General features: G+C 39.4%; 1 protein-coding gene across 24 annotated transcripts in view; it reads left to right on the forward strand.

Moving 5' to 3' along the window:
* Positions 1 to 27,933, forward strand: part of TNRC6B (trinucleotide repeat containing adaptor 6B) — a 136,069-nt gene that overhangs the window by 40,590 nt on the left and 67,546 nt on the right. For 8 of the 24 annotated variants that reach the window (XM_054064476.1, XM_054064620.1, XM_054064539.1 and 5 more), the window contains one exon: positions 1,520 to 1,587. The exons of 15 other annotated variants lie outside the window; for them this stretch is intronic. In XM_054064476.1, the coding sequence (XP_053920451.1) occupies positions 1,520 to 1,587 (68 nt within the window). Of the gene's footprint in view, positions 1 to 1,519; positions 1,588 to 18,005; positions 18,126 to 27,933 lie in introns of those variants that run through there. One more of the 24 variants, XM_054064555.1, reaches the window with a different exon arrangement.

The raw sequence follows: 27,933 nt of genomic DNA on the forward strand, positions 1-27,933 counted from the left end.
AGAATCCAATATGGACTGTGGTAGAAGGAGATTTCAGTGTCTTTGACGTGGTGGGAATACATGGATAAATGTCAGAGTTGTTTACAAAATCATAACGCAAAATTTTCTTGCTTTCAAACATTGCTTTTAAATGAAAATACTGAGTTTAGTGTGAGTCCCATGGGTACATGTTTACAAACATGAAATTACCTTGCCCATATTTGAATGACTGTCTGTCTCCTGGATGTCATTACCACCTTACAGTTCATCAGTTTCTCACGTCATTTGTGAATTTGCTTAGGGCTGCATCTGTGCTGCTTAGGGCTGCATCTGTGCAGGCAAATAATGTAATTTTTGTTATCCTTGTTAGAAGTCAATGTGCAGGTAATGGATTTTATTGGTATTTGTGACCTAGCAACAAGATCAAGGTACAAATGCGTAAACTTGACTCTTTTGAGGGGAGGGGCACAAGGGGAAGTGGCTGCTGGAATTGTGTTTGGGTTGGGTTTCTCCTTCAAAGACTGACTAAACCATGTTATCTTTAGTGACTGAATAGTGATCCTCTCCTCTTTCCGGCTTAATATAGTAGATCACGGATTCATGTGTGATTTTAGTTTACTTGCTTTGTTGTATGGCTTATTGAGTATTGCGGTGTGGCCTGTTTGCTGGCTTCGTGTGAAGTAGAGTGCTGCTAACTGTGTAGGTGGGTGTTTATATAAAATACTAAGTGCATGTGTTGGATTTTTGTATAAAGAGAAGAATATTTTGCTACTTGTGCTAGAAATTCTGGCTGAATTAAGTAACTAAATGAAGAGAGCTTAATTAATGCTCAAATATAATTTAATTATTTTTTTTCTGGCTAAAAAAATTACTGAAAATGTATGCTAAAACTGTGTTTTAAAAGCAAACAATTAAACAGAAAACTTCCTTAGTGCCCCTGGAATCTTTTTAACATGTCAGCCAAAGGAAATGCCTACCTTATGTTGTCATTGGAACAGCATCTATTTGAGGTTCCCTTAGGCCTCTTTTTTACCCTGCTAACTAAGCTCTGTGAACACTGCAAAAGTCTCTTTTTATTATAAAAGTTATTTTTCACAAGAAATACTCCGCTTCCACATCAGTTTGTGTCTGTGGTTAATACGATTCTTTGAAAATTCTGATTTTTCTGCAGAGATGTTGATAGACCTAACTGTTTTAAATTCCTGCTTTATATGTAACGAAGAAGTGGTAGAAGCCACACTTATTCAGAATGACAACAAAACTTAGAGTCTAGATGCCCTCACTGATAGTCTTCTGCTATAGCCATTAAATCTTTTTTTTTTTTTTTCCTTGTAAGACTTTCTGAAAATTGTGCTATAAAATGACGCCATAGCAATGGGGTTGGATATGTGCGTACGCTGCTAAGAAACTACACGGTCTGTTCTGGACCAGCCACTGTCATGAAGTGGCTGTCTTAAGTTGTTGCGTATGGAAAAGGGACACTTCAGGTGATGTGCGTTTTGCTCCACCGATTTCTGACCTGCAATGCTTGCCTTTGCAGATGGAACATGAGGATTTTGTAATGGAGGGGCATGGCAAGACTCCACCTCCTGGTGAAGAAAACAAACAGTGAGTCACATGTTTATTTAAAAAGGGCCTTACCATAGTAAATGGTGTGAAGCACTCTTGTTTAAATGTGCTGGTAGCATTGGTGGTTCGTTTAGTGCTTGCCCTTTCGGTTCCTTAAATATCCATATCTAATAGTGGATGGTGGCTGAAAAAACATAAATCAGGATGTTGGCTTGCCTTACATTTAAAAGCATAGAAATATGCATTGCAGTTTCAGAAGGTATATCAGAAGTTGTTCTAAAAGGGATAATTGTTCTGGAAGTTTGACACTGAGGTATTGAGTTTGTACATGAAGTATTTACACAGCTCCTCTTCGCTAAAGTAATGCAAAATATGATAAAATCGGGGCCTTCCTTTTGGTGTGCATATGGTAGATTGGTCCTTTGTGAAACCTGAGCCTTACTTCTTTAGAATGTGTTTTAATAAAGGAACAGAAGTTGTAAACAAAATGCTCTTTCAAGGACGAACAAGTTTAAGATGCCGGTACACGGTGCTTTAAGGAAAGAGGCTTGATCAAAGAAGAAAATGACAGATTTCCGTTAGCAAAAGGCATATAGAAAATGGCTTTTTCATATGACTTTAAACTGAAATCTAGTAGTGGTTGGGTTTTTTCCTGAGTTTCTGTTCAGTAGGGAAGAACAGAGCCGTGTCCCAGAAGAATTGCAGTGATAGTTGGCTTCCCTATTCTTTTCTTTACTTGTAATTTTGATATAATAATTTCTTTTATTACTTGCCTTTTGGAGCAATTTTGGTGTTAGGGAAATCCACAACACAAAACTCTTTTGTTCCTATACCTGATTGGTTGTCTTCTCATGAGAAGGAGAAATTCCCACTGATCAGTAGTACACTTGTTGCAGAATGGCTGGGATTTAACTTGGGATGAAGGTCTTCCTGACCTTTTACATGTGGTTGCAGCTGTAAGTCCACTGCCTTTGCGACAGTGAGAAGCCATTTCAGTGGTAGCCAAGATGAATTTGGGGAAGTTCTAGTGCTGAACATGCACATTCTTTCCGTAATGGAAGTGAGCCAGACTTCTCAAAGTAATTGCTGCTGTTTCTTTCTATTCAGGCTGCCCAGCGTACTTGGTACCAAGAGATACAAAGCTTGTTGAAGTAGAAACTTTCAGAAAGTTCCAGAAGAACAATCGGTGCAGAAATAAAAAGTATGAGTTAGACTTCTGCTCTTCTGAATTGTTTCTTTAGATATCTAGTAGCATATGAAACCTATTATTGTACTGAATAATAGGAGGGATGTTGTACTGGATTTATCATAGCCTTGTGATTGCTGTCTTATTTTAGGTGCAAGTGGAAGGTAGAATTAGTTTACAGTTGACCTAATTTCTAATTAGAGCTTTTCAAGTGCCTTACAACATTCTTTCTGTTCTCCAAAACTGTCATTATTAGAAAGAGAATATGAGATTTCTGCTAAGTGGGATTTTTTATTTTAACTAAGAAATTCGTGTTCAGCTAGCATCCAGGATCTTCTCATACAGATCCTGCCTTAAGAAGTATCATTACTAATAATGTTGTTAATACTTTTATACAAGTATAAGGGTCTCATTTTAGTAAAGCAACTGAGAGATGAAGATACTTGATTTGTACAGCTATAGCGTAATGCCAGCAATATTTTATTGTGGGTATTGCTCTTACATTTAAATTGATCACTTGAATCTTTTTCTACCCACAGTCTCAAATTTTCAACTACCTAACAAGATTGTCTGCCTTGTGGTAGCTTATGCCTTGTTGTAAGCGACATTGGTCTGGCATCTGAGAAAAGTAGTGATAATCAAAGGATCAGTAATTTGTATTGTTAAGTGACTCCAAAAAGGTGCCTTGATTTCAAATCTTTTGTTGTAGATTTCAAAAGAAAAGAGAAAGCTGCCTCTTTGTATTATTACTCACTTGTGTTAGAGATTAGTTTGACATCCTTGAGTGGGTCTAGTGAAGGCCCACGGAGAGGGACTGGAACATCTGACATAGGAAGAGAAGCTGAGAGAGCTAGGACTGTTTAGCTTTGAGATGAGAAGACTGGAGGGAGGATCTTATTCATATGTAGAGATACCTGATGAAGGGACTAAAGAAGACCGAGCCAAACTCTTCACAGTGGTGCCTGGTGAAGAGTCAAGAGGTGGTGGGCATACTCTGAAATACAAGAAACTCTGCTCAGACTTGAGGGAATATTTTTTTTTCTTTCTTTCTGTGAAACAGGGTCAGACCTTTGAAACGGATCACCCAGAAAGGTTGTGCCTTCTTCACCCTTTCACATATTCAAAATCCAGCTGGGCACAAACCTGAGCAACCTGCTGTAGTTAGCCTTCCTTTGAGCAAAGGGGTGGGATTGACCATCTCAGAGATACCTTCCATTTGCAGTGATTCTGTAATTCTGTGTACTTGTGTTTACTGTTGTCCTCCTAGTTGGTTTGAAATAAATTTGGAGCTTAGGGAAAAGTAGATGTTAAGTTTGACTGTAGAGTTCATTACAGAAATAGCTGCACTTTTCACTTTCCAGCTGTTCATCACACTTCCTGGAGTTTACTGCCTCTACCCCTACGCAGAGGGAATTTTTGTATTGGTTTGAGTGCTTCTAATTTGCTTTCCTGAAAAGTTTGCCATGTTAATTTAGTTGCCTTTCATAGGCAGCCTGATCTGGGTGAGCCTATACTGAGATAATGTTGAGGAAGTACTTGGAAGATACGATTTTGGCAACTCACCTGTGAGGGAGCAAACTTGCACCAGAGTGCTGGAACAGTCTGCAAGTGTTAACCTCTCAGGCAGGCCCAGAAATTTAGTAACATTTAACTGTATTCCAAGGGAGTAGAAGTTTGAATGGGCAATGAAGGAACAGGAAAAAAAAAAGGTACTTCTGAGAGACTTTCCATGGAAGCAGCAGTTCTTATTTAGGCCCAGTCATACATGAAATTTCCTTTGCTGAAGTGCAGCTTCATAATGGATTACAAGGAGCCAGCATCCCTGGATGACTTCTGGTGCTTAATTTCTGAAATACAAGGGAGAGTTTCAGCTTGGCTTGACTTGGGGATAAAAGCTTGACATTGCAAGAGTACCTTCTAGTATAAAAAAAAAAAAGAAACCTGCTTCAATCTCGCAAACCATTCTTTTGCTGTATTGAACAGTTCTTTCAAGCATAGTTACAGTACTAAACTTGTAGCATCTTAAGATTTTTGATTGAACTGTAGGCAGTACCTTAGAACTGCCATCTGCTGGTACCTGTCAGCTTTGTGGGGAGGAATTACCCTGTTAGAATGTATGCAAGGTTTTACAAAGTCTTCAACTGATCATTTGTGATGTGAATATAACAAATTTCAATTAAAGCTATTTATGAAGAAGCAAAGTTACCCATTCAAAATCCATAGGAGGAATGAAATATGGAATGGGCATATTCATCTTGAGTGCTTTGAAAAGATTTGCATGGTGCCTGTGTCACAGGACTGTCATGGTTGCAGCATTGAGGGCTGCCACTTTCTTCAAATCTACAGTTCAAAAGAAGGGAGTCTGCCTGGCCTGTTGGAGCTGATAATTGGCCATCTTGGGCCATGTTTCTATTGCAGCAGAGGACAAATGGACTCATTGAGAAATTGTTACTTGTCAGTCTTAAAGGACTCTGTAAATCCCTCCCTCCTCTCAGTTCACTGGTGCATGAGGTAACTGTTTGCTACACTTAGCCACCTTATTTTATGTGGCTAAAATGTTTGGTAAGAAACCACTTTCCCCCTGTCCCAAAGGAAGTGTTTGGAGAAAGATCAGTATCACTATGTTTAATTGCAGGTGGACATTTTGTTAGAGACATTCTCTCATATTTTACTCAGTTAGGAAGAGGTTGACCTGAACTGCCGTGCTTATGGAATAAATTTTATCTCCCGCCAAAATACTTACTTTTTACATGCCAGTACCTTCGTGCTGCCTTAGTAATTGTAGTAGGGCTTTTACTTTTTCATTGCTAGAGCAAAGATTAGCAGGCAACTTTGCTCGAGAAACTTCTGTTCATAAGCAGAGAGCAGCTTCTCTGTACTTTTTTGGGGGTAGGAAAAAAAATTCTATTCCAGTCCTTAAATCAAGGTTGTGCTCCTAGTTCTAGCTGGGTTAATTAGCAACTCTGTCTGTGCTAATAAATGATCCCCTGCTGTCACCACCAGAAATTTATGCACCTTAATCTCTTAGTGAAAGGGGTTCTTAATGAAAAACTACTCCTTTTTCTAGGAAAAATGTAAATGTTTTACTGTTCCTGACTGGCATACAGAGAGGTGTCTTTGGCAGTAGCTGTTCAGACCAAAAGTGAGCCGAGTTCATGCTCGTGTTTACTAGATAGGTAAAACCCAGTTGTTACTGCTCTCTGAAGTAACTCAGCTGGCTATGGCACACCTGCTGTTTTACAGGGAGAGAAAAGTCTTCAGCTATCTTGATAATTTGTACATTTAGAAGTGATTCATAGTGCAAGAAAGATAGCAAAACAAGATGATTTTCATAATTTACAAAGTATCATTGGTTAGGCCTGCTGATGGAGAGCCTTTTCCCTGGCTTGATAGTTTAATATATAGATTCTGAGGCAAGAGTTTTTAATGAAACCCTCCCAAAATTGCAGCAGTGGCAGGAAGTGCAACCAGGAAGGGTTCCAACATTATTATTTAAAATTTGATAATGTTCTCTTATCTTATTCTTTGACATGTCAGCGGGCATAGTCAATGTCTTCCTGGACTTCTATGACCCTACAGTTAAAAGAAAGCAGTGGCTAAAATTATCTAAGCTGAAAACAGGAATCATAGACTAATAAAATAATTCAGGTTGGAAAGGACCTCTGAAAGTCATCTCATCCAATCCCATGCTCAAGGAGGGCCAGATTCGAAGGTTAGCTCTAATTTGTGTCAGGCTTCTCAGGATAGTTCTAGAGCCTTTCTGGGCAATCTGTTGCAATGTTTGATCAACCTTACGGTGGGGAAAATTTCCCAATACTCAGTTAGAATCTTCCTTGTTTCAATTTATGTCCATTGCCTTTCATCTTCCATTAAGCATGTCTGAAAGTTTGGCTCAGTCTTCATCAAAACTTACTTCCATGTTTGCTTACGTAACAGAATTATTTCCCTCCACTCTAGTTTACTTTCAGCATATTAAATCTAAGCAAAAGGCTCTGTCAGCCTTTCCAGTCAGTACTTCAAATTAAGGAGCCAGTTAGTAGGCAAGTCTTTCTTTGTTTTCAGCAGCCTGCCAATATTGGGTGCACATCTAAATATCCCTACCATGGTGGCATAAAACAACCAGTCTTACTCTTTTATAGTGTTGCTGAAAGCTATAAAAAGACTACAGTGGTACATCCTGACGACGTCTGCATTGGTTGGTGAGTGCCAGACATTGTCAGCGAGTACTATGCTATTCTTTTGAAGGGTTTCTTTAATGTTAAAATCCCATGAAGCACCCTATCCATAGCTTCTGCGTCTGTAGCATAAAACACTATTCTAACCAAATGTAAAGTGAACAGCTAGCTAGATGCTTGCGTAACTGTTTGCTGTTTTAAGGACATTCTATATTACAGAAGGTATCAAGATTTGTCTTGAGTACCATTGCACCTTTTTAATTTGCTGACAGTACCAACCTAAGCAGAAGGTTGTTTTGGATTTTTTTTTTTCAGAAGATTCATGCTGACATTTTCAAAGTAGCCTCCAAATCTTAATTCAGATTATCAACTCTGGTTTGGGGTACCTAAATTTAATTGTCACCCCAAATTCTTTTGAAACCTCCAGGGAGGTTATTCTCCCTCTGTACTCAGCACTGGTGAGACTGCACCTTGAATACTGTGTTCAGTTCTGGACCCCTCACCACAAGAAGGATGTTGAGGCTCTGGAGCGTGTCCAGAGAAGAGCAACAAAGCTGGTGAGGGGGCTGGAGAACAAGTCTTACGAGGAGCGGCTGAGAGAGCTGGGGTTGTTTAGCCTGGAGAAGAGGAGGCTGAGGGGAGACCTTATTACTCTCTACAACTACCTGAAAGGAGGTTGTGGAGAGGAGGGTGCTGGCCTCTTCTCCCAAGTGACAGAGGACAGGACAAGAGGGAATGGCCTGAAGCTCTGTCAGGGGAGGTTCAGGTTGGATATCAGAAAAAAATTCTTCACAGTAAGAGTCATTGGGTACTGGAACAGGCTGCCCAGGGAGGTGGTCGAGTCGCCTTCCCTGGAGGTGTTTAAGGAACGGGTGGATGAAGTGCTTAGGGACATGGTTTAGGGAGTGTTAGGAATGGTTGGACTCGATGATCCAATGGGTCCTTTCCAACCTTGAAAAAAAAAAAAAGAAAGTAAAGGCATAGCTGATTTTTCGTTGCTGATTGTTCTCTCCGTGTGCAAAATAAGTAGCTGGTTAGAGCTATGTCCCCAAACACTGAAGTCCTCTGTCCAACATCCTAACAAATCACCAAAGAGCCACGACACATGTTGTGTCCTTAGTGGCTGTACCAGATGCTTTTGTCACAGGTATTACAGTTCTGTTAGCATGTCAGGATTCGCTTCAGTCAGTCCCAGTGATAATTCAGGCTAACTCTGGTATTGGCATCTGAGTAGGAGAGTTCTAACTTTGAATTTATTTTTTTCTTTTATGTCCTTTTGAGATTCAAAAGGATATTTGCGGGCAGAAGACCATTAGACAAAAGGTTAAGATGAAAACTGGTCCCACTAAGGTTTAAGGAATATTTTCATCACCTTCATATTGTAGAAGTCTCTTTCCTCTCTGCAGTGGAATGAGTGGACAAGTTTGCATTTGAAGGCAAGTCTACCTGCGTATATAAGCGGGGATTGAGATGTAGAGAAATGAATTACCCTTTATTGTGCAATTGAGTGGGTGGAAACGGATAAGACAGCAGTGAATTCTGTATTTGTAGAGGCAGCTGTGTTTTAACCATAAGACCGGTAAGTTAATACTGTTGTGAAAGCTGGCTTGCACCCTTTACAATACAATACTTCTGCATAATATACGAAAAATGTGCAGGATGTATACTTGAAACTTAACAACTTCAAATTGCCCAAAGTTCCATCAATTGTCATGCATATTTTACAAGTCCAAGGTTGCACTTAAATCTCAAAATTTTTCTACTTAGAATTGAAGATATACCCAACGGAAAACACTAATCTGTGTATTCTAAGGAAAAATAATTTAAAATTGGGCGTTCACTTCTGCAAGTTAGTCTTGAATATACTTTAAATTTTCCTTTCATGGTTTTTAGAATTCCCCACTTCTCCTCCTCAGTGATTTTATTTACTTTCCTTTCAAACCATAAATTAGTAGGCAGCAAATCGCGTAGCACTATATGTTTTATTTTGTCATAAGCAGATACAGGCTTTCTATGTGCACCAGCTAAGCTGCACCTTTAGTGTAGTGTGATTTTGCAAGTATTTTCTCAATACGTGGAAAAACAAAAGCCAGATGATGGTTGAGGTTAAAAAAAAAAGCTGTGGGAGATCTCACAGAAAATAGTCAACTTTGGAAGTCAAGTTCCCAATTACTATCCCGATGTGTTTAACCTTCACTTCTGCCGAATAATAAGAGAAAAAAAAGATTTGTGGACAGTGTACATTTTAAGCATGAAGAATTTGGCGCTCTCTAGGATTTTATAGTGCTTTCTTCCAGATGTCTTGTGGTAAACACAGGCCAGTTTGTTTGGGTTCCGCCTCCTTGCTTTCCCAACCCCCAAGATCTGTATTTGTCCTGCGTAGGAAGTGTACAAAGCCTGCTTCTGAATTTGCAGTCTCATCTGATCAAGAGATTTCTTTACATTTTTTCGCCTTTCCAAACCAAGAAAAAATTACGTTTTCCATTCCAACTTGCTTGATTTACAAATACAATATTGCAAAATACTCGGAGTAGACAGTGCCACATTATTGTCCTCAATACCATTGGATCCTCTGGTCATTACAGGTAGCAGTAATCCTGATTGCTAGCAAAAAGGAGGGTATTTACCACTGTCTTAAAGAGCTTACAGTACTTTGAAGGGGAGAACATCTGCATACTGACCAAATTCCTAAAATCCCAGAGCCTATTTTTTTCAGACACCACCACCTCCTCCACCCTGTGTCCTCTTGTAGGTTTCCAGGAAGAAAACTATCTACTTGGGCACTCCATTGACATCTCAGGTTCATTGTCCAAGAAGTCTTTTTTGTTTTGCCTCTAGTTGATTAGTGGCCATTTCCTCTCCCTCTCCCAAGTTGCTACTTCCTCAAGAGCTGCCTGAGGTGACTGCCCTCTGATGTATCATTTATATGGATGGCTGGACATTGCTAATTACATGGCAGCTGTTGGATGACATCTTACATGGGAATGAGAGAACAGACACAGAGCAGCAAGAAAAATCATTGAAGTGCCTTAAATAATTTTGAGCCCTGTTTAAATTGATGTTTTGTCTATATTCTTAATGTAAAAATATGGTTTAATTCAGGCAATTTTCTGTGGTATCTACACCAAGGTAGTGCCACACATTTTCATATGCTAAAGATTGACTTTTTGGACTGTTAGCGCAAGTCAGTGGCATCATAAATGTATATCAGTTAGTGTCGTGAATCTTAGTTTTTTTTCTTCTTGCATCCATTTTAAGTGGCTCAGTGCTTTTTTTCCTGCTTCGTTCTCTCCAAAGAACAAATACATTCATGAAGGCTTTGCTATTTTTGTGTGTGTATACCAGATGAATGGTTGAATCTTCCTTTCAAGGAGATGAAGAGGGGAAGAGAAAAAGTCTAATGGTTGTATGTTACATTAGAGTTTGTGCTCTCTTATTGTTTCCAGTGTTCAGAAAGTAGAAATCCACTATGGCTTAAAGGTACCAGAGGTTAAGACCATTTACCTTTTTTATCCTTTAAGGTCCAAAACGTAAATAATTTTAAAGTCTTGGTTCTATCCTATCTAGACCCTTCAGGTAGTGACCATTCCTGGTTAAAGAAAGGGAAGGAATTAAAAAAGCAGGCTCTTTATTCCTTGTAGAAGATATGACTTACTTTGTATGACTAAAAATACTGTGCTCTGTGGTCAACATGGTATGAATTAAAAACTTGTTTACAGAGATATTTTGGAGCTCTTATGCTGCATTGCTCTTCTGGCATGCTGTGATCTGGAGAGCTGCTGTGATTTTTTTTTTTTACTTAGAACTCTTTGCCCTTCATCAAAGTTGATCATATTTGGGGGTCGTATTGTTTTTAGGTTAGTGCATGCATTTGAATATTTGTGACAGCTATAGCTTGTGGATTTTTCTGCATGGATAGCTAGCTGTTCCTTTGCTGACATTTCAAACTGAAGGGCTGTACATGAAGGCAAATTACTTACGGAAGATGTTCAAGTTGCTTGGAAAGATCAGTTTACAGATTTTTTGCAGCAATAAATAGCGCTTTTGTTAGAAAAATGAGTCAAATTAAGGAAATCTTCTCTTACAGTAATCCGTTGAATATGTGTTCCTTTTGTATTCTCCTTTTACTTTGAGGTTTGGATTTTTTTTAATTATTTATTTGACTTAGCATATTATGGTTCCTTTAATGAGAACAAAGGAAAATGGGTTTGTGCCAGCTCCAACCAAGATGCCAGAAATTCCTTTGCTCAGAGGTTTTCCGGGCCAGTGATTGAACTCCCCATACTAAAAGTAAAGGCAAGTTAGAACAATTTGTAGAGAGGTACGGGTCTATCATGCTATAAAGAGATTTTTAAATATTTTCCTTTATTTAAGTGCAGTTTATTGAGGGGGGCATTGGACTAGAATAAAGCTCTTTCAGTCCGGATATCTTCCTTGTCTTTTATGAGACTTCCCAGAACTATTTCTAAGAAATCCCCTTTGCATGAGTAGACTAAACTAAAGTGAGTAGAATATACTGAACTTTGTAGAAGCATCTGTAAAGGCCTTGTAAAAAGAAGGGGTTCTGTTGTAGTATAGCATTTATAGACATGAAAGGTAATTTTTTCATTAAATATTCCAACCTGATCAGATGACCAGAACCCTTGCTACTATTTGTTTGAAATGTGTAAAGCTTTGAGCCTTAAACAGGGCAAAAGAAGGATTTAGGCAGTGATGTTATTACTCCTTTAGAAATGCACAGTGGCAGCTAGTGTTGATGGAAGGTCAGTGGAGTCAATCTAACTGGCATGGTAATTCACATACTGTAAATAACAATTAGAAAGCAACCACTTGCTGTATGTATGGGTGGAGTGATATCCTATACCATTTCCCCAAACACATGTTTATTTGAAAGAAGTATTATCTTTTCACTGGCATAGATAGAGTTGCGTAAAACGGATAAACATTTCCCTATTTCACTGGTATTTTTGCAGTTCACAGGATTTTAGAAACCAAAGAGGGAGACCTGCTAGGTCTCCAAAATCAAGAAGCTTCTGAGGTAATAGTAAGGAGCAGGTTAGCCAGATTCTAAGAATACTAATTTGCACAAGTTCCCTTGCATGTTTAGTTACTAGAATGTAGTCATTTAATTTCCAAGGATACGAATATAAAAACTAATGCAGCAGTTAGAGGAGGACTCAATTGAATTGGAGATGATGTTCGGGGTCTATTCTTTCATTTCCTAGAGTAGTTAAGTCTCATGCAGTTGCTCTCTGTGTCTGTCTTCGCCAAGTAAGTTTGGAATCTCTTGTCCAGTTTTGGTCAATTGAGGCAGAGGAGTAAGAAATTATAATATAGTTCTAATTACCAGTATGTTAAATTTCAATAACTGCCTCAAGGCAGAAGAGAGACCAAAATTAATATCCCCACTGAAAAAAAGAGCTTCAGGACAAAACAGAATATTACCTGTTCTGGTTACGTCCGTTAATAACTAATCATCATGCGTGTTTTGGGATTAGCTGCAGCTTATGTTATTTTTTGACCAGGTACTGAGGGATGGTGAAAAAAAGTTATGGGAGGAGTTCTCCGTAGGACAAAAAATATTGGTAAAGCCTTGACATCGAAGGAGAACTGGCTGTGCAGGAAGCTGGGATTAGTGCAGTGAAGTAGAGGTTGGGTGATTTGTGGAGAAGATTCATAGGAAATGAGCTTTCAGTTCCATTGTTCATGGAACAGCTGTGTTAAAAAGCAGCTGGAAAGCTCCATCTTCAGTTTGGAAAGGGCATTTGAGGAGATTGAAGAAGTGGAGGCGTAGCGATGGATTATTTACAGGCTGAACAGCTCAAGAAAGTATTGTGGCAGACAGAAGAAGAATTAGGTGGAAAAGTGAGTATTTGCCGAGTTCTGTGAATGAAGTTCTCCCTCCAAATGGTTATCTTTCTGTGAGCACTTCATTATTGTATAGGGTCAGAACTTTGGCTTGGCCTTGAAGTTGTATAATTCTTAAACTTGGTGTGCCATTAAGTTTCTAGGCCTTGTATTCTTACTTTAGTCCCTGGCAAAATATAAATGAGATCTGGACAGTATAGCTCCAAAGCACAGTTGCAGTGTAAGTTTTGCATAATAATGATGATATGCTCCATTCCTAACATGCTGATAGGTGCCTTTGTGTAAGGGATGCAAAAGTTCTTGTAACCTTTTCAGAAATTGAGCAAACGTTTCCTTTGACACTTTTCCCTCTTGTTATTTTTCTCTGAAGAAAGAATTTACATTAGAGTTTTGGTTACTATAACTGAAGACCCCTGCCGGCTCTGTTTTCACGATTCTGGGTTTCCTTAGGAATGAGTATTTTGTTCTCGAAGAATGCTCGGACATTTTAAAGGTTTGTGCTCCTGAAGAAGTCACTTTTCTTGCACAACGGCTTATGTGCAATTGCTGTGAAGACTTGAAATAAAAAATTGTATATCGATACAGCCAGATTTAGCTGTTGTCTTCACTCTGCAAAGTGTTGGGCAATCAGCCTCTCTATCTGTTCAGAGAAAATTATTTAAAAGTGATCTAAACTGTTCCTTATCCAGGACTGAGGCACCTGTGTCAAGTACTTAGTCTAGGAAGTGAGACCTTTGAACTCCTGGTTTTAACCTCAATGTTTTTAGTCGTTCTCTTGGTAAAAATCATGGGGTAGTTGTTAGAGCACACGAGGAATAGGTAAAAACCTTAATTATTTTCCTTAAGTCAGGGGGTTCTCTGCTTGCTTTTTATTATTAGAAATTGTACAACAGTGTAACCTAGTCCTCACATACATGTCCCTACCCTAAGGGTTATTCTTTAACCTCATCTCAGGAAGGTCAAAGGGACCTTTCTAAACCGTGTTAACTTGAAGAAGTGTACTTGCTAGGATTGTAATCCTGGTTTGTTGGTCCACTGGTGGCTGGTTAGGGAGCTGAGGAGGAATTGGCCTCAGATTATGTTTTATCTGTTACTGCACCCTCATCTGGGGTTGGGTGAGGGAAGTGTAGAGGCATCAAACTGATGAGCTGCAGTAGGATAGAGGGCATGTAGAGTTCAGTGCACTTTTGCAAAAAAAATCTGTCTTTTTGTCTCTGACACTTAAGGGAGTGAATTCTTCAGCAGGAGGACAGTTGGTGAGAAGGCATTCATGTTATGAGAAAATTGTTAATATTTGAAGTTTCTACTGAGGAGTTGTGGCAGGAGGGCCTGAATTGACTTTTTTTCACTTTCATATTATCAGCTATGAAGAACTTTCTAGGGGAAAATATAAGTTTTAAATTTATTGTCACGTGTATATGGGTGATACAGAAAGGCCAGTGGGTGGAGTCCAGTGCTGTAGGATGGCGAGGGCACAGCCTTCAAAATAAGTAAGATATGGCATCAAACTGTAGAACTTTGAGCCCAAGCAAAGTGCCAGCACAGAGACAGGGTCTTTTGCGTTAAGGACTGGATGAACTTGAATCCTTTTACAATTGGGTAAAGATCTGCAGATCAAACAGACCAAGTCTCCTTTTTGAGATGACAACTGGAGGGCACAGTTGATACTTCAGTTCATCTAGTGGACACTGGAATATGCCTGTGTACACAATGTTGAAGCCTAATTTATTGATTCTCATCAAAAGGTCATCAGAAAGAATGAGCTGTTAGTAAAACCACAATGCAGCTTAATGTGAACTAAAAAAACACTTCTCTCCTGTCTCAGTTGAGATATTGGTGTAGAGAACCCATGACTGTAAGCATCTCTCTAAAAGTGTGTGTATGTGGCTGCTCATACTGGATACTACCCTCTTAGGAGCACTGTGGAGCTTCATTACAGTTTTTAAAGTGCTTTATGATCCTCAGATGGAAGGTGCTTAGAAATGAAGTGTTTGTAATCAGATGAGTTAGTAGCACATAACAAGGATATAACCTATTAACACTGGCTATTAACAGTACTGTTAGCATCAGAAAGCTTAAATGGTTAGGTTTTAAAGTGCAGTTGCCCTCTCAAAAGGGATGCGCAGACTTAGTATATGCTGTGTATTTTTATGCTCCACTCCATTGTTTTCTGAACAACAGGGATGATGATGCTTCCACAATTTTAGTTTGGAAAATGCTGCATTAAAAAAAAAAATAAATAAACCACACACAACAAGAAACAAACACCAGACCAAAACAAAAAATCCAAAACAAAACAAAAAAAAACTTTGTGAAATGTCTTAACCAATGTGCCAACAGGAACAGAGAAAGAATGAGGCACATTTCAGTTGAAAAAATTCAGTTAAAGCATTTATTTTATTTATTTTAATATTAAAATAAGAATTTTGAAGTAGCTTTCAAATAGTGTTTTAAAGGAGACAAATGTCTTCACCTTGTTAAGTGGAGTCCATGGTTCTTTATGGAAGAAAAACCAGTGAAGGTAAAACCCAGTTACATAGCCTAAACATTTTTAACAGAACACTAAATAACTCAAGATGTTTTATCCATGCTGGAGTTAAGTATTGCACATCCTGGCCTCTCTAAATATTTTTGGTTCACTGCTTATTAGCTTGTCCCCCAAAAAAATTTCTGATTTAAAAATACTGACAATAGAACATTGGCAAGATGAATTTTTACAGCAGCGGTTTACACTTGATGCACACTACCTCACTTGAGTGTTGGTTACTTAAGCTTGTCACAGTATTATCAACTCCTTGAAATAAAAGCTTCCAGGACTTCAGAATGGAGAGCTGACAAGGCCTGCTGAAGTTAAGAGGGTTTATAAGTCTGAGCAAAACAATTTAGCTTTTGAGAGGGAGCAAGTGATCTGTAGGTTAGCGCATACTGTCAAACTCAGTGTGGACATGTATGGAACGTGCAGTGGCAATGCTGAATGTGATTTTTTCAGAAGGAGGGGAACTGTTTCATCAATATGGGTGTGCGTTTGCTTCTATGAAACTTCGTGTAAATCAGATGCCTAGCAGTTGGTTTGGGTTTTGTCTTTAGATGTTCAGAGCAATTGTGGTGTTCTCTTCCGGTCTTGCCACAAATTAGGAACATGTTCCCTGAGATTCCACCACATTTCTTAAATTGCTGTGTTTGGATTAGCGCTGCCAAAAATCGCTGCAACGTAACGCGGGCCAGTCCGCTCTGGCTTACACAGAGCAACTTGAATAACTTGCATCTTGCTGCTTTTATTTAATTAATTACCTGTAAATTCCACTGGCATTAGCTATTTCCAGAGCTTCCTTGGCCTGCAGAGACAGAGGTAGGAGAGGTTAGGGTGCAGGCTCTAGTCCTGTCAAAAATCCCCACTCGAGTTCCTGTACCTCATCCTGAGTGTGGCAGGAGCACAGCTTGTCAAAACCAGAGCCGTGTTAGCCATTTGTGGCCTCCTGGTGATTGTTAGAAACATCAGGTTTAGCCAGTAGCTGATGTAGTACAGTCGTACAAACTAATGATTTATATTCTCATTCATGAGATATGCAACTTCTGCCCTGCAAATCCATTCCTGTGGAGTGCCCCCATGGCTTTTTGAGTTAGGTTCATTCTGTGGTGGTTTTTCACTGCTAGGGTTGTCTTTTTTACTGTCTAAAGAGTTATAATGCAAAACTGCACGGAAGAAACACTTGTGTATTTGAAGGGTTTGATCCCAGAGTAGCTCGGTGAGTGGCCCGAGCTGCTGTCAGTTATCTTGCCAGGCATGGTTACGTCACATGATCGTTCTAGCGTTTGTTACTTCGCTGGGTTGACACAGGAGCAAGTCTCCTGACAGCAGAATCGTACTCATGTTACCATACCCTGTTTCTGAACCATCTTCTTTGCTGGTTCTGCACGTTCCAGGTGATGTCTGCAACCATCCTGCAGGTTTTTAATGTTGCAGCCTGCTGGTATTCTCCCTTTGAACTGCTGGAGCATCTGTCTGTGCAGACTGTGGGAAGAGACTATGGAGCGTCTAGACACTATGGAGTGTCTAGAGCTGAACTTGCAGCCTTAGACTTGGAGCAGTCCAGGCAGTAGGAGAGACTTAGTTTGCTCTGCTGTCCTGAACCTGGGTCTCAGATTTCTGTGTACATGTTGTGTAGATGGTTCAGGATTCCAGGATTTAAGCAGTAAATCATAGAATAGTTTGGGTTGGAAGGGGCCTCAGAGATCATGTAGTTCCAGCCCCTGTCATGGGCTTCTTCCCACTAGACCAGGCTGCCTAAGGCCCCATCCAACCTGGCCTTGAACACCTTCAAGGATGGGGCAGACACAACTTCCCTGGGCAACCTGTGCCAGTGCCTCACCACTCTCATCATGAAGAAATTCTTCCTTATGTTTAGTATAAATCTGCCCCTCTACAGTTTATGCCCATTGCCCCTTGTCCTATCACCACAAGCCTTTGTAAACAGTCCCTTCCCAGCTTTCTTGTAGTCCCTTCAGGTACTGGAAGGTTGCTATGAGGTGTTCTCGAAGCCTTCTCTTCTCCTGGCTGAACAACCCCAACTCTCTCAGCCTGTCCTTGTAGGGAAGGTGCTCCAGCCCTCAGATCATCCTTGTTGCCCTCCTCTGGACCCGTTCCAACAGCTCCATGCCCTTCTTATGCTGAGGATTCCAGAACTGGACACACTACTCCAGATGAGGTTTCACAAGAGAGGAATAGAGGGGCAGAATCACGTCCCTCGCCCTGCTGGCCACACTTCTTTTGATGTAGCCCAGGATATGGTTTGGCCTTCTGGGCGGTGAGCACACATTGCTGGCTCCTGTCAAGCTTCGCATCCACTAGCACCTCCAAGTCCTTCTCTGCGGGGCTGTTGATGAGATGTGTATGGGTTCTGCAGCCTTCATGCCCACAGCTGGCTGCCCTATTTGTAGCTGTTTTTAAGGAGAAAAGCCTACCCCCAGCCTCAGGGCTCACCTGTTTTACTTCCCGCGCGGCGCCGAGCGTTGTCTCTTTAAGACTGGAGGGGGCGGTGCTGGCGCGTGATTGACAGCGCCCCGCGTCACGTGACCGGCCTCTATTTGAAGGTCACAAAAAAGCTGCTTCCTTTAGAGAGAGCAAGAGGGAGCGAGAGAGAGGGAGCGAGAGGAGAGAGCGAGGGAGTTCAGGCCAAAATGGCCGACAGAGTCTCTGCTGGGTTCTGAACATTTGAAATAAAAGAAAAAATTAAAAAAAAATACAAAGAAAACAAACACGAAATCATTTTTTTGGATCTTTTTTTCATTTCCATTTCTACCTTGTATGCCTCAACTCGCTGGATTTAAGCACTGCTGCACTTTATGAGGTTAGTGGCACATTTATCTCATTATTGTTTTTGCCTCTCGGTAGATGTTTCGGAGCCCGGGCGCGTCGGTGGCTTCGCGGAGGCGTTTTGTACCGCAGTTCCCGCTCCGGGTGCTCCCCGGGTTGAGGCGTGAAGCACTTTTAGTGCAATTTTCGGGCTTTTTAGAAGGTCTCCGTGTCGAATCGTGGCGTGGATTTTGGAGAGATTTGTAATATAAAACACAGGCAAATCGCAAACGGTCGTGGGTGTTTTCTAAGCTGGTGAAGTACGAGACAGTTCTGAAAATCGTGTTTTATTTAAATAGAGGCTTTTTAAACACGGATTTCTTGCCCACAGAACCCGGAGCTCTTAAATCTGCTGCAAAAATTTGCATATATAAAGGCGAGTTTGCATTCTCGGAGCTGCCGGGTCCGGCCGGGCCGCCCTTCCCGGGAGCGGAGGGAGCCCCGGGGACCCCGCTCTGTTCGGCGGGCTCAGAAAGGGAGGGGCACCCGCTGGGCAATGCGCCCTTGCAAAGGCGAGATATGGGGGCTGCTGGTTGTGCAGACTTCTGTATTCTTTCTAAAACAAGCATTCCTTTGCACGTTAGTAAATGTAGGTGCAAAGCTATGTTTTCTCTCTGGTTTTTCTGTGTTGCTAAGTATTTAAATCCAAGTTATTTTTGCATCTCCCTCCAGAACCGAGCAGAAAATCGGAGAGAAATAGCTGCAGCTTGCTTTCTGAGAACAGGCCCCTCCTCCTGCATTGTAAGAGTGTGATGTAATGCTCCTTTCTGTGAGGTTAAATGAAAAAATTTCTCTGTGGTGGTATACGTTACCCTTCACTCCTTCCTGATACTCGGGCAGGGATATTTTTTGTAGCTGGATATTAAAGCAGCAGATAATTATGCAAATAAACATGTGAACGTACTTACACGTTGGAGTATATTTATGCTTTGATTATGGTTTGCAGGTCGACTTATAAACCTGCAAGATGGGTCATATTTTATATTTTTTTTGTCGCCTTATATCCATACGCTTAAATACAAATGGAGGAGATGGATTTGGATACATATGTCTTCTGAAAATATATCTGGCTATCCTCATTATGGTCTGATAGCAGTATATACCAGGGCTTTTTTTCCCCCACTGACTAAGAGATATTTGAAATTATTCTGCAGTATGTTGAGTTTCTTTTAGAAATAAAAGAGGGTTTTTAGTTTTAAATTAGAGCAAGGTAAGAAAAAAGAAGTCCACTCAAATTTGGTGTAGTGTATTGTGCTGGTAATTGTGGTCTTGCAAAGTTGAGTAGTAATGAATAATCTACTTCGTGTATGAAGCAATAAATTCTCCCTGTTTAGGGTTAATTGACACCTTTGTTGTTATTGGCCTGTGTCTGTGTGAGGGAATGTCATAAAAATGCTTTGTGTCTTGGACCTGATGCAACTTAATGGCTTTGATTATTCAAAGCCTTCTTGGGCTTAGTGGAGGTCCTGATGTAGCCGGAGTATGTTGAATATACCTGTTGATTGACAGACTTTATTAGACATTAGACATCAATTGTGTAGGTTATGTGATAATTGCTATAGCATGGGATGGCTGAACTGAGAGAGTAATGAAAACCTAAATTTTGTCCTGGGTTGTCATTACTAGAGGACATAGCCTTGCCAGAATCTGCACTGGAGAAAAGTCCTCGCTTTCCCTGCGCATTTTTCACCTTCCTGCGTTACTATATTGTGTTGTGTACTTCCAAATTGTGTAAATGTTGTTATAGATTGATTGTTAGATTGTTAGAAGACGGAATGCAGGATATTTTCTAATAGCTGCAACTAGTCGTAGCTATAGAAGCTGTCATGGATCTGACAATAAGCAGCTATTGAGAATAATAGAAGCAATTCCAGTAAAAAGTCCGTCTGGCATCTGAGTAGCTTTGTGAGACAGTGCTCTGTGAATAGGATCAATTAAAATAATTCCTTATGCAAATATATCTTTGACCCATCAAATCTTAGTGCGGGGCGTGTTGAAGGCTCTGCAGCCTCTGAAATCTTAGGGTTTTAGAAGTGTGAGTCTGGGCAATTCTCAATCCTGTTTGCATTCACTATGTTTCTGCAGTACAAAGGGAACAAAATACCTAAAATCATCTTGAGAGACTTAAGCAATTTCTAAATCAGCTTGAAGCTTGGGGTGGGGGAGCCTTTTTTGCTTCATTCTGTTGTCAGTGATGACAGTGAATTCAGAAGCTTATTTCATTTTTCTGTTTGCATTTGTATGTCAGTTGTTAGTGGTATCTACAGGAATCAGTCCCTTTCCAAAGCAGATTATTTTGGTAGGTGGAATACTACAGGGAAGCCTGTAGTCAGCAGAGCCCCTGGAGTTTTTTTCACTACATCTAAGGGATTCTTGAGAAATAATTGACAAGAAAAGCCTTATTGCCATTGAGCTTCAATATACAGCAGTCTGCAGTTATAATGGGGAAAAAAAAAAAATCGGGGAAAACAAATGTCTGAAAAATCAGTATGCTTACTTTCAGCAGCTTTCTGTCCTGCTGGGAGGGAAAGAAAGAGACTTCTAAGATCGTACAGTCTGTGCCAGATAGTTTCGGCTAAACTTAATCTTTTGAGGCTTTTGTCTCTTGTTAATAGGTGGCAGGTTAGAACAAAAAGCATCCAAATCTACAAATGAAGAAGAATCTGTAGAATTAGTGTGTTGCTGGAAGAAAATTTTTATCCGTACTTTCTCTAGTACCCCATCAAAAACTTGTTGTAGCTTGCTCTTTGAAGCAGAATTCTTTGATTTTGGTCATTATCGATCTGCTTTCCTTTTGGTGATCAGGATTTAAGGTAAGAAGTTTAATTTACAGTTTATTTTGAGCAACATTTGTTGGAATCTGCACACTGGATATTGCTTTCAAGTGGCAGTTGTTTCAGAACCGAAAAATTCGGCGTTTATTTTTTTTACTTTGATTAAGAAGAAACCTACCTACTTCCTAAGAGCTTTTTCAGGTTGCGGAGTATTGGTTTCCTATTTAAACAACTCAAGATTTGAGAGAGGGAAATAAGACGGATAGGATGATTAGGCCTAAAAAGCTATACTTCATGTGCTATAAAGTGGATCAGGTGTGAGTGTCTGGGTTCTTGTTTTGTAACCTTCCTGAAAGCCTTATAAAGGGGTGGTGTGTAATGTCACGACGGAAGTAAGCCTTCTTTTCGCTTAAAATAATCCTGATGAGAAAGCTGGTTAGATTTTAAGTATCTAAACTTTAAATATTTAGCTATAATTATTGCTGGAGAATTAATTTGATCGGCAGATGTAAAATTCTGTTTAAGTGGATACAACAATTTATTGCTTCTCAAAGGAAGAGAAGTTCAGTATCTGTTTCAAGAAACGGCATCTTTAGTTGCTGGTGTAACACAGGCATTTAGTTCGTATTATTGCATGTGCTGTATTTCAAATATTGGTCAAACAAGGTAACTGAACTTGGTGCCAAGATAACACTTCTTGGCTATTTCAGTATTCAGGGCAATTGCAGAGACACCTAGGAGAGAAAAAGTACTGTGTGCTGGAAATATTTCTCTTCTGTTTTAGGGAAGGTGCCATAATTGCTTTGAATGGCATGAGAGAGATGGTGCCTTTCTGTATCTCTGGTGAATTCCAGCTCCAGAGCTGAACATTCAGAGCTTTTCACTGCTTAAATTCTTTTTTTCCTTTTATACATAGGCTTCCAATCCAAGAAGACATCAGTTTCTCTTTCTTTTTTGTAGAGACAGAACGTATATTTGGGAGGTAGCATGAATATATGCAAACCCTCATATTTTTGTATATGTACTGCCATGAACTCCCTTCTTGAGGGAGTTCCTAAGGCTTTATGCATGTTTAAAAGCTATTTTCCTGTCTGTATACAGTATGCTGGCATTGTAGTTCAAGGCTGAAATGCTCTGGTGCTGCTATAATTATATATTTATAGTAATTTCTGAAAAGTCAAGAACTGGTTGATGTGAGATTTGGATATTGAGCATGGGCAAATTGAAAGACAAACCTTGGTCCTCTTTCAAAACACTGCAGTTCCAGGACTACTTTTAATCATCCCTCTATAGTCATGTGGGAAAACATAAAGTATGAACCCTGGTGTTATTTCAGCTACCCAAGAGAAAATCCTTCAGTAAAACACAAGATGCCCTTTAAAGGCAGAACAAGTCAAACCAAGAGTTAAACAGCGTGGAAAAGTGTGCATTGATACACCTGGGGAGAAAATACTAAGAGGATTCTTGTTAAAAATACACATAGTAAGCATGAGGGCTGAGTACTTGTCCTTTTAGTGCTACAGGTTGTGCCTGAATTTAATTAAATGAGTGCTTGTGTATGTTAGGCAGAGAAAATAATCTAAAAGTACTTCCATATCAATATCTGGGAAAATGCTTACAAATACAAAGCACATGTAGTAACAGAAATTTGTGTTAAATTGAGACTGAAACACAGTCTTGGAATTTACTACAACAAGAAAATCAAAACAAAGCATCAAGATACAACTTGTGTTTCATTTCATGCCAGCAGAGGAGTGCTTCTCTTTTTAGGATGATACTTGTGAGGCCTTAACTTCAGAGCATTTTTAACAGTAGGGGAAGTCAATACTTTTTGAGGTAGCTCAAACAAGAGCAGTGAAACATAATAGAGGGAGGCGGTCTAGCAAAAAATACTTGAGCTTTTTTGTATTTACTTTTATGTATTTACTCTTATGGATACAGCCATTCTCCACAAATGAATAAGTGGTTTAATGTGTGTTAGAAAACCATTCTTTTGACACTAACCTCCATTGTAGTTGAATGTGCTTTAAACAGCATAGTTACTTCTGCAACTAGAAAGCGGAAAGAAACAACTATTTTTACATGAAGATGGCCGTTCTTTTAATAGCTTAAGAGTACCCAAAACTCCACTGTGCATGCTTAAATTATGAAATAAGGAGAGAGAGCTAATCTTTCACAGTGTTCTTAGTAAATGCAGGGTTAGGGCTTCCTGAAGTACAGATATGAGTACAACAGCTGAGCCCAAAACCTGATTTGAACTCGGGCTGAACATTGTCTTCATTTCTGAATCAGAGAAGAAGTATTTTTTTAGGAAAATAAAACAATGGGAAATTACTTGTAGTATTTTCAGTTTTGTTTTTTGTTTTTCTTAAGCACAGCATTTGTCAGATAGTGCAATCATAAGCTACTGTCCCATCTGTAATTTCATAATGGGTTTTGGGCACTGCCGCTGTGTATGAGGCCGTGCAAAGCTTCAGCTGCAGTAAGACTGATGGAATTTATTCTTTTTCTTAAGCATGTACACACCATAGCCTGTGTAGATTTTGAGCTTTTGGGGCTTATTGACCTATGTGAAAACAGGAAGGATTAAACACATATTTTCTTAATGCCACTTAACCTTTAATTAGAGTTGAGCTCAGTTGTCCCATTTTACATGTGTTCTGTGGCAAATATGCACTGATGTGTTGTCATCATGGTTCAGTCTCCATTTGTGAACTTGGTTATGCCTCACCCATCCAGTTCTCCAGGACGCGGTGTCCTGTGTCACTTAAGTCTTCCATATTTCTTCCATCTTTTTTCCCCAGGTTTAAATTTTACTGTTCGTAGTAGAAGAAATTGCAACTTTAATGTTAGAGTCCTAATGGGGCAGCATTCGTGTTCTTGTTGCAGCTTCTGTAATTGCATTTATATTTTTAATTGTATGTAATTTCAGTTAAGCAGTCCTACTAGAGTCAGGGTCTAATGTAAAACACGTGGTTCTAATTCTGTGTTAATACTCTAGATAAACTTGTCTACAAAACAGCTTTCTTTGGCAAGAGGGTGACTACTAATGAGAACTTCATCAACTCCAGTCAGACTGATAAATTCCGATATGTCACTTTGCCAGCTAAATATGCAGCATGTTTATGCTCAGCCTTTTGCTGAGCAATTTGTAGGGAGGATGATTTAATCACAACATGAAAGTGAATTTTGGTATTTTAATGCTTGGAATTTCTAATCTGCTAGCTCTAGCTGGATTTTTCCAGGCTCTTTTGCCTCCTGCTGGGGAAAGTTTGAGGAGAATAAAAATGAAAATGGACACCTTTCTATATGCAGGGAAGGGCAGAGGAACCAAAACTTAGCTCATGTCCTTTCCTAGCTTATTCCTGTGTGCATCAAAAACTCGTTGTCCTGTGAAGCAGAAAGTAGTAGTCAGATAGCCTGAACTTGATGTGAGCTTTTGAAAATGTCTTCTGTATTTTTAGTTAAGACTATTTAATTAAGCCTTTCCTATTCTGCTAGGCTTTGCTGAGGTGCTGTTAGTGCTGTTACCCTACCGTGGAGCTTCTGTGGTAAATACTAAAAAAAAAAACTTGGGGAAAAAAATGGTTAAAAATGCAGCATATGTGAATAGAGGCTATCCTGGTTAGGTTACACACATCATTCTATATCTAGCTCTGTTTTTCTTTGTGGATATGATTCCAAGTTCCTGTGCACTGATTAGAATCTAAGTGTTGACTAGGTTCCAGTTGCCTATAAAAATACTTGGTTAACCTGAAACAAAACCCCAATAGCTTTTTTGAACCTAGTGTCAAAGAAGGCTCTGGCTGGTGCTACAGAAATCAGTTCAGCAGTACTAAAGAGAATTCTAAACTAATTAGTCTTGTGTTAGTCAAATACATTTTCTGTTCTTTGGCAGGTAATGTTAAGTTTATCTGCTTGATACATCTCAACCAGACCAAACAGTGCTGAGAGAGAGAGAAAGTGGCATCAGGGTTATGTTTGTTTTATTTTGTCTTTACCAGTGTCCTGTAATCCTACCCAGAGCAGATCTAGATTACCCTGGCAGGAATGTTTGCTAACCAATGTACTGGCCTTGCTGTAGTATTCGTGACTGCTTCATCTGATGGAAACATGCTGATGGTGGTGTTATGTAGGAAATGAAAACCAAAATCTCATCTGAATAAAGATTAAATCTTCCTAGTAAGTTGTTTAGATGTACTTCTTCATGATGGTATTTCTCTAACTTTCTAGAGTTTAATCAGCGAATATGTTTTGATAACAATTGAATTACTGTGGAAAGTTTTAGTAAGTGACATGGAATCATTACCTCTTACCTGCAGGTAATTTTTCGGCAGTTTGAATCAGTTTAGTTGTCTTTGTGCAAAAGCTTTCTATATTTGCATTTAGCCACTTCATTTTGCATGGTTGCTATTCTGGAACAACTATTTCTCATTAAGTCCTTGTTCTTATCACAAAATAATCAGTATTCTGAATTAATTTACTGTGCTGTGTTGTCAGTTGAGAGACAGTTTTACTTTACGCTTACCAATTTCTACAAGTTGTATGTCTTGGTACAGGAAAACTGTAGCAAGTGAGTTCTTACCAGGTTTAGGTAAAACAAGATGAAAAAGTTGAAAGCAGGTGGAGGCTAAACTTTGAGAATCTTGGATTTTCATTGCCAGCTTAGTATACCATAAAGCTGTAGTTGCATAGTCTTTTGAGCTAGTGCACTGGGGTTAGACCATGAGTAACTGAACAGATCAGTTTTGGGGAAGTAGCCGGTCTTGGTAGAGTTTCTGGGGACAAGGTTTTTTCCCAGGGGTGAATTTAAAAGCAGTGTGTACTGTTTCAAAGGTGATGAGCTGTATTTGCGTGATTGGATCATTGGAATTCAGAAGAAGCTGAAGTTGGCTCTGTTACATTCTGCTTCAGACTAGATAATGTGAAATGAAACTCTGCTACGATGGGCTTGCAAGTATACAGTCATCTTAAGTTTGTATAACTTCCCTGGATCTTTTTCTTAAGAAAAATGATCTTCTAGATGATGTTTCAATGTTTCACTTGGTTAAGCTTAAATCCTTTTCCCCCCCTTCACATTCCTAGGCCATTTTTCTATTGTTAAAGTAATGCTCTAAAATATTAGTTGTCATCATCATTTGTTTTTGCTGTTAAAGACACACTTCATTGCTTTTTCAGAGGCTTAGCAAGAACAGGGTTGTATGTTTTTCTGCATTGTAAGTTTGGTTACAGCGGAGAACTTGATTTCATTTTTTTCATCCTGTTTTTTTTAGCAGTTTTTGAAATAATTATTTCCTAACTTACTAATCTTTTATATTTGCATATCATAGGTGTGTGTATATGAATATATGTAATACGTGCGTGGTGGCAGTTAATGGAGTTAAAAAACTACCAGCTGTCAGGTGACATGGAGACTTCTTAGTGGGCCTTAAGCCACCAAAGCCATAGTAAAAATTGCTCTCAAAGTTTTCCTTGTTTTGGGAAAGCCTGCACAAGCAAAACAAGTGTCATTCTCATTCTGTAGGGTAAATGTACAGATTGCAGAGGATCAGCAGAGAAATCTAGAGGCTTTCTGAAGGCCACACAGAAAGTCAGTGGCAGAGCCAGACTTGAACTCAGAAGTTCCTGGCTTGTGGCCTGGAGTTGAAGCCAGTTGTAAACAGCTGTGTTGAATTGTGAATGGAATGATGCTTTCTTTTTCCTTTATGGCTTAATAGGAACAAAACCGATTTAACTAAAATTACAGTGCTGGTAAAAAGATAGAATCGTGTATTTCACCTTTCTCAGTTTCAAATGCTGAAAGTTATGTTCTATGTTAAAATGTACATTCAGTGGTTGCAGATTTCCACTTACCAAGGAGTATGGTTAATGTAGCTGGGTTATAAATCGTAACAAATCATAGTGCAGTGCCTTGAGGTCAGACTAAGGGCTTTTGCTGAGGGTAGAGGAATTCAGGGCTTAAAAGCTGCTCTGCATGCTCCCTTGAGAAATCTTAACATAAGCAAAAACCAAAAAGGCCCTGAAAAGTAGATGATTTTCTTTTATATTTTAAAATAGAAGTGAGAACCCAGGTCAAAGGCAATCTTTCTGAAGTAACTATTTATTAAATTGAAATTCAGTTTCTGTTTTTAACACTTGTGGAGTTTGTAATGAGACTTTAGACACTGCTGTCCTTCAGTGCAGTATGGAAGAAGAGAATACCTGCTGTAGGTTTGCCAAGTGGTGTTTTCTTTCTTCTTGGAGTACACACTTAGCTTGGAGTAGCTTTTATTAATTGTATGGGCGGTTTTGGTTATTTGAGGAGCTCCCTTTATGGTGTAAGTTTAAATATAAAATATTATAGAATGAACATCACCTTTATGAGTTACTTCTTTGTACTGTTAAAAATTTTGGCAGAGATGGGTAAATCCTTTTTCACAGTAGATGGACTTTCTTTTCCAAGTGAAATGTCATTACATCCAAGCTTCAGCATCAAAGTAGAGCTTGGAGTTTTTTTCCTTAGGTGTATTTGCTGTATCCGTTTCTTGCTAAGAGAGGCATTATGCAAACCTATAGAAAGGATATTTTCTTAAATTACTACCAAGAAACCCAGGTAGAGAAAACAAACTAAAAAAAACCCAAACCTTCCAACGAAACAAAAGCCACCTCAGTGTTTTACCAAAAAATTATTTTCATTTTGTCTGTTCAAAATAATAAAAATTTCCAATAGGAAAACCAAGCATTGAAGGCTATGAAATATTAAACTTCTGAGGGTTTGGAGTGCTTGAGCTGTCCTTTCTGTCTTCTCCCCCACTCTGCAACAGTGCCCTACCCTCTCCTGGCCTGTGCAGTGTGACTGTATCTTACTGTTCATAAAGAATTATTACCAAGTGGTCTGTGCTTTTAGGCTGCATCTCTAACTTTTTTCCACTGGTAGTCAACAAAAATCAGAATAATTAATTTGCACATTACAGCAGTCTACTTTTTTACTTGTTGTCCTTTGCTCTGCACCCTGCTAACTGAGCCAGATGGAAAATGCTTTCTGGGTTT

Source organism: Cuculus canorus, chromosome 1 (genome assembly GCF_017976375.1).
Source record: "Cuculus canorus isolate bCucCan1 chromosome 1, bCucCan1.pri, whole genome shotgun sequence".
NCBI classification, from domain to species: Eukaryota; Metazoa; Chordata; class Aves; order Cuculiformes; family Cuculidae; genus Cuculus; species Cuculus canorus.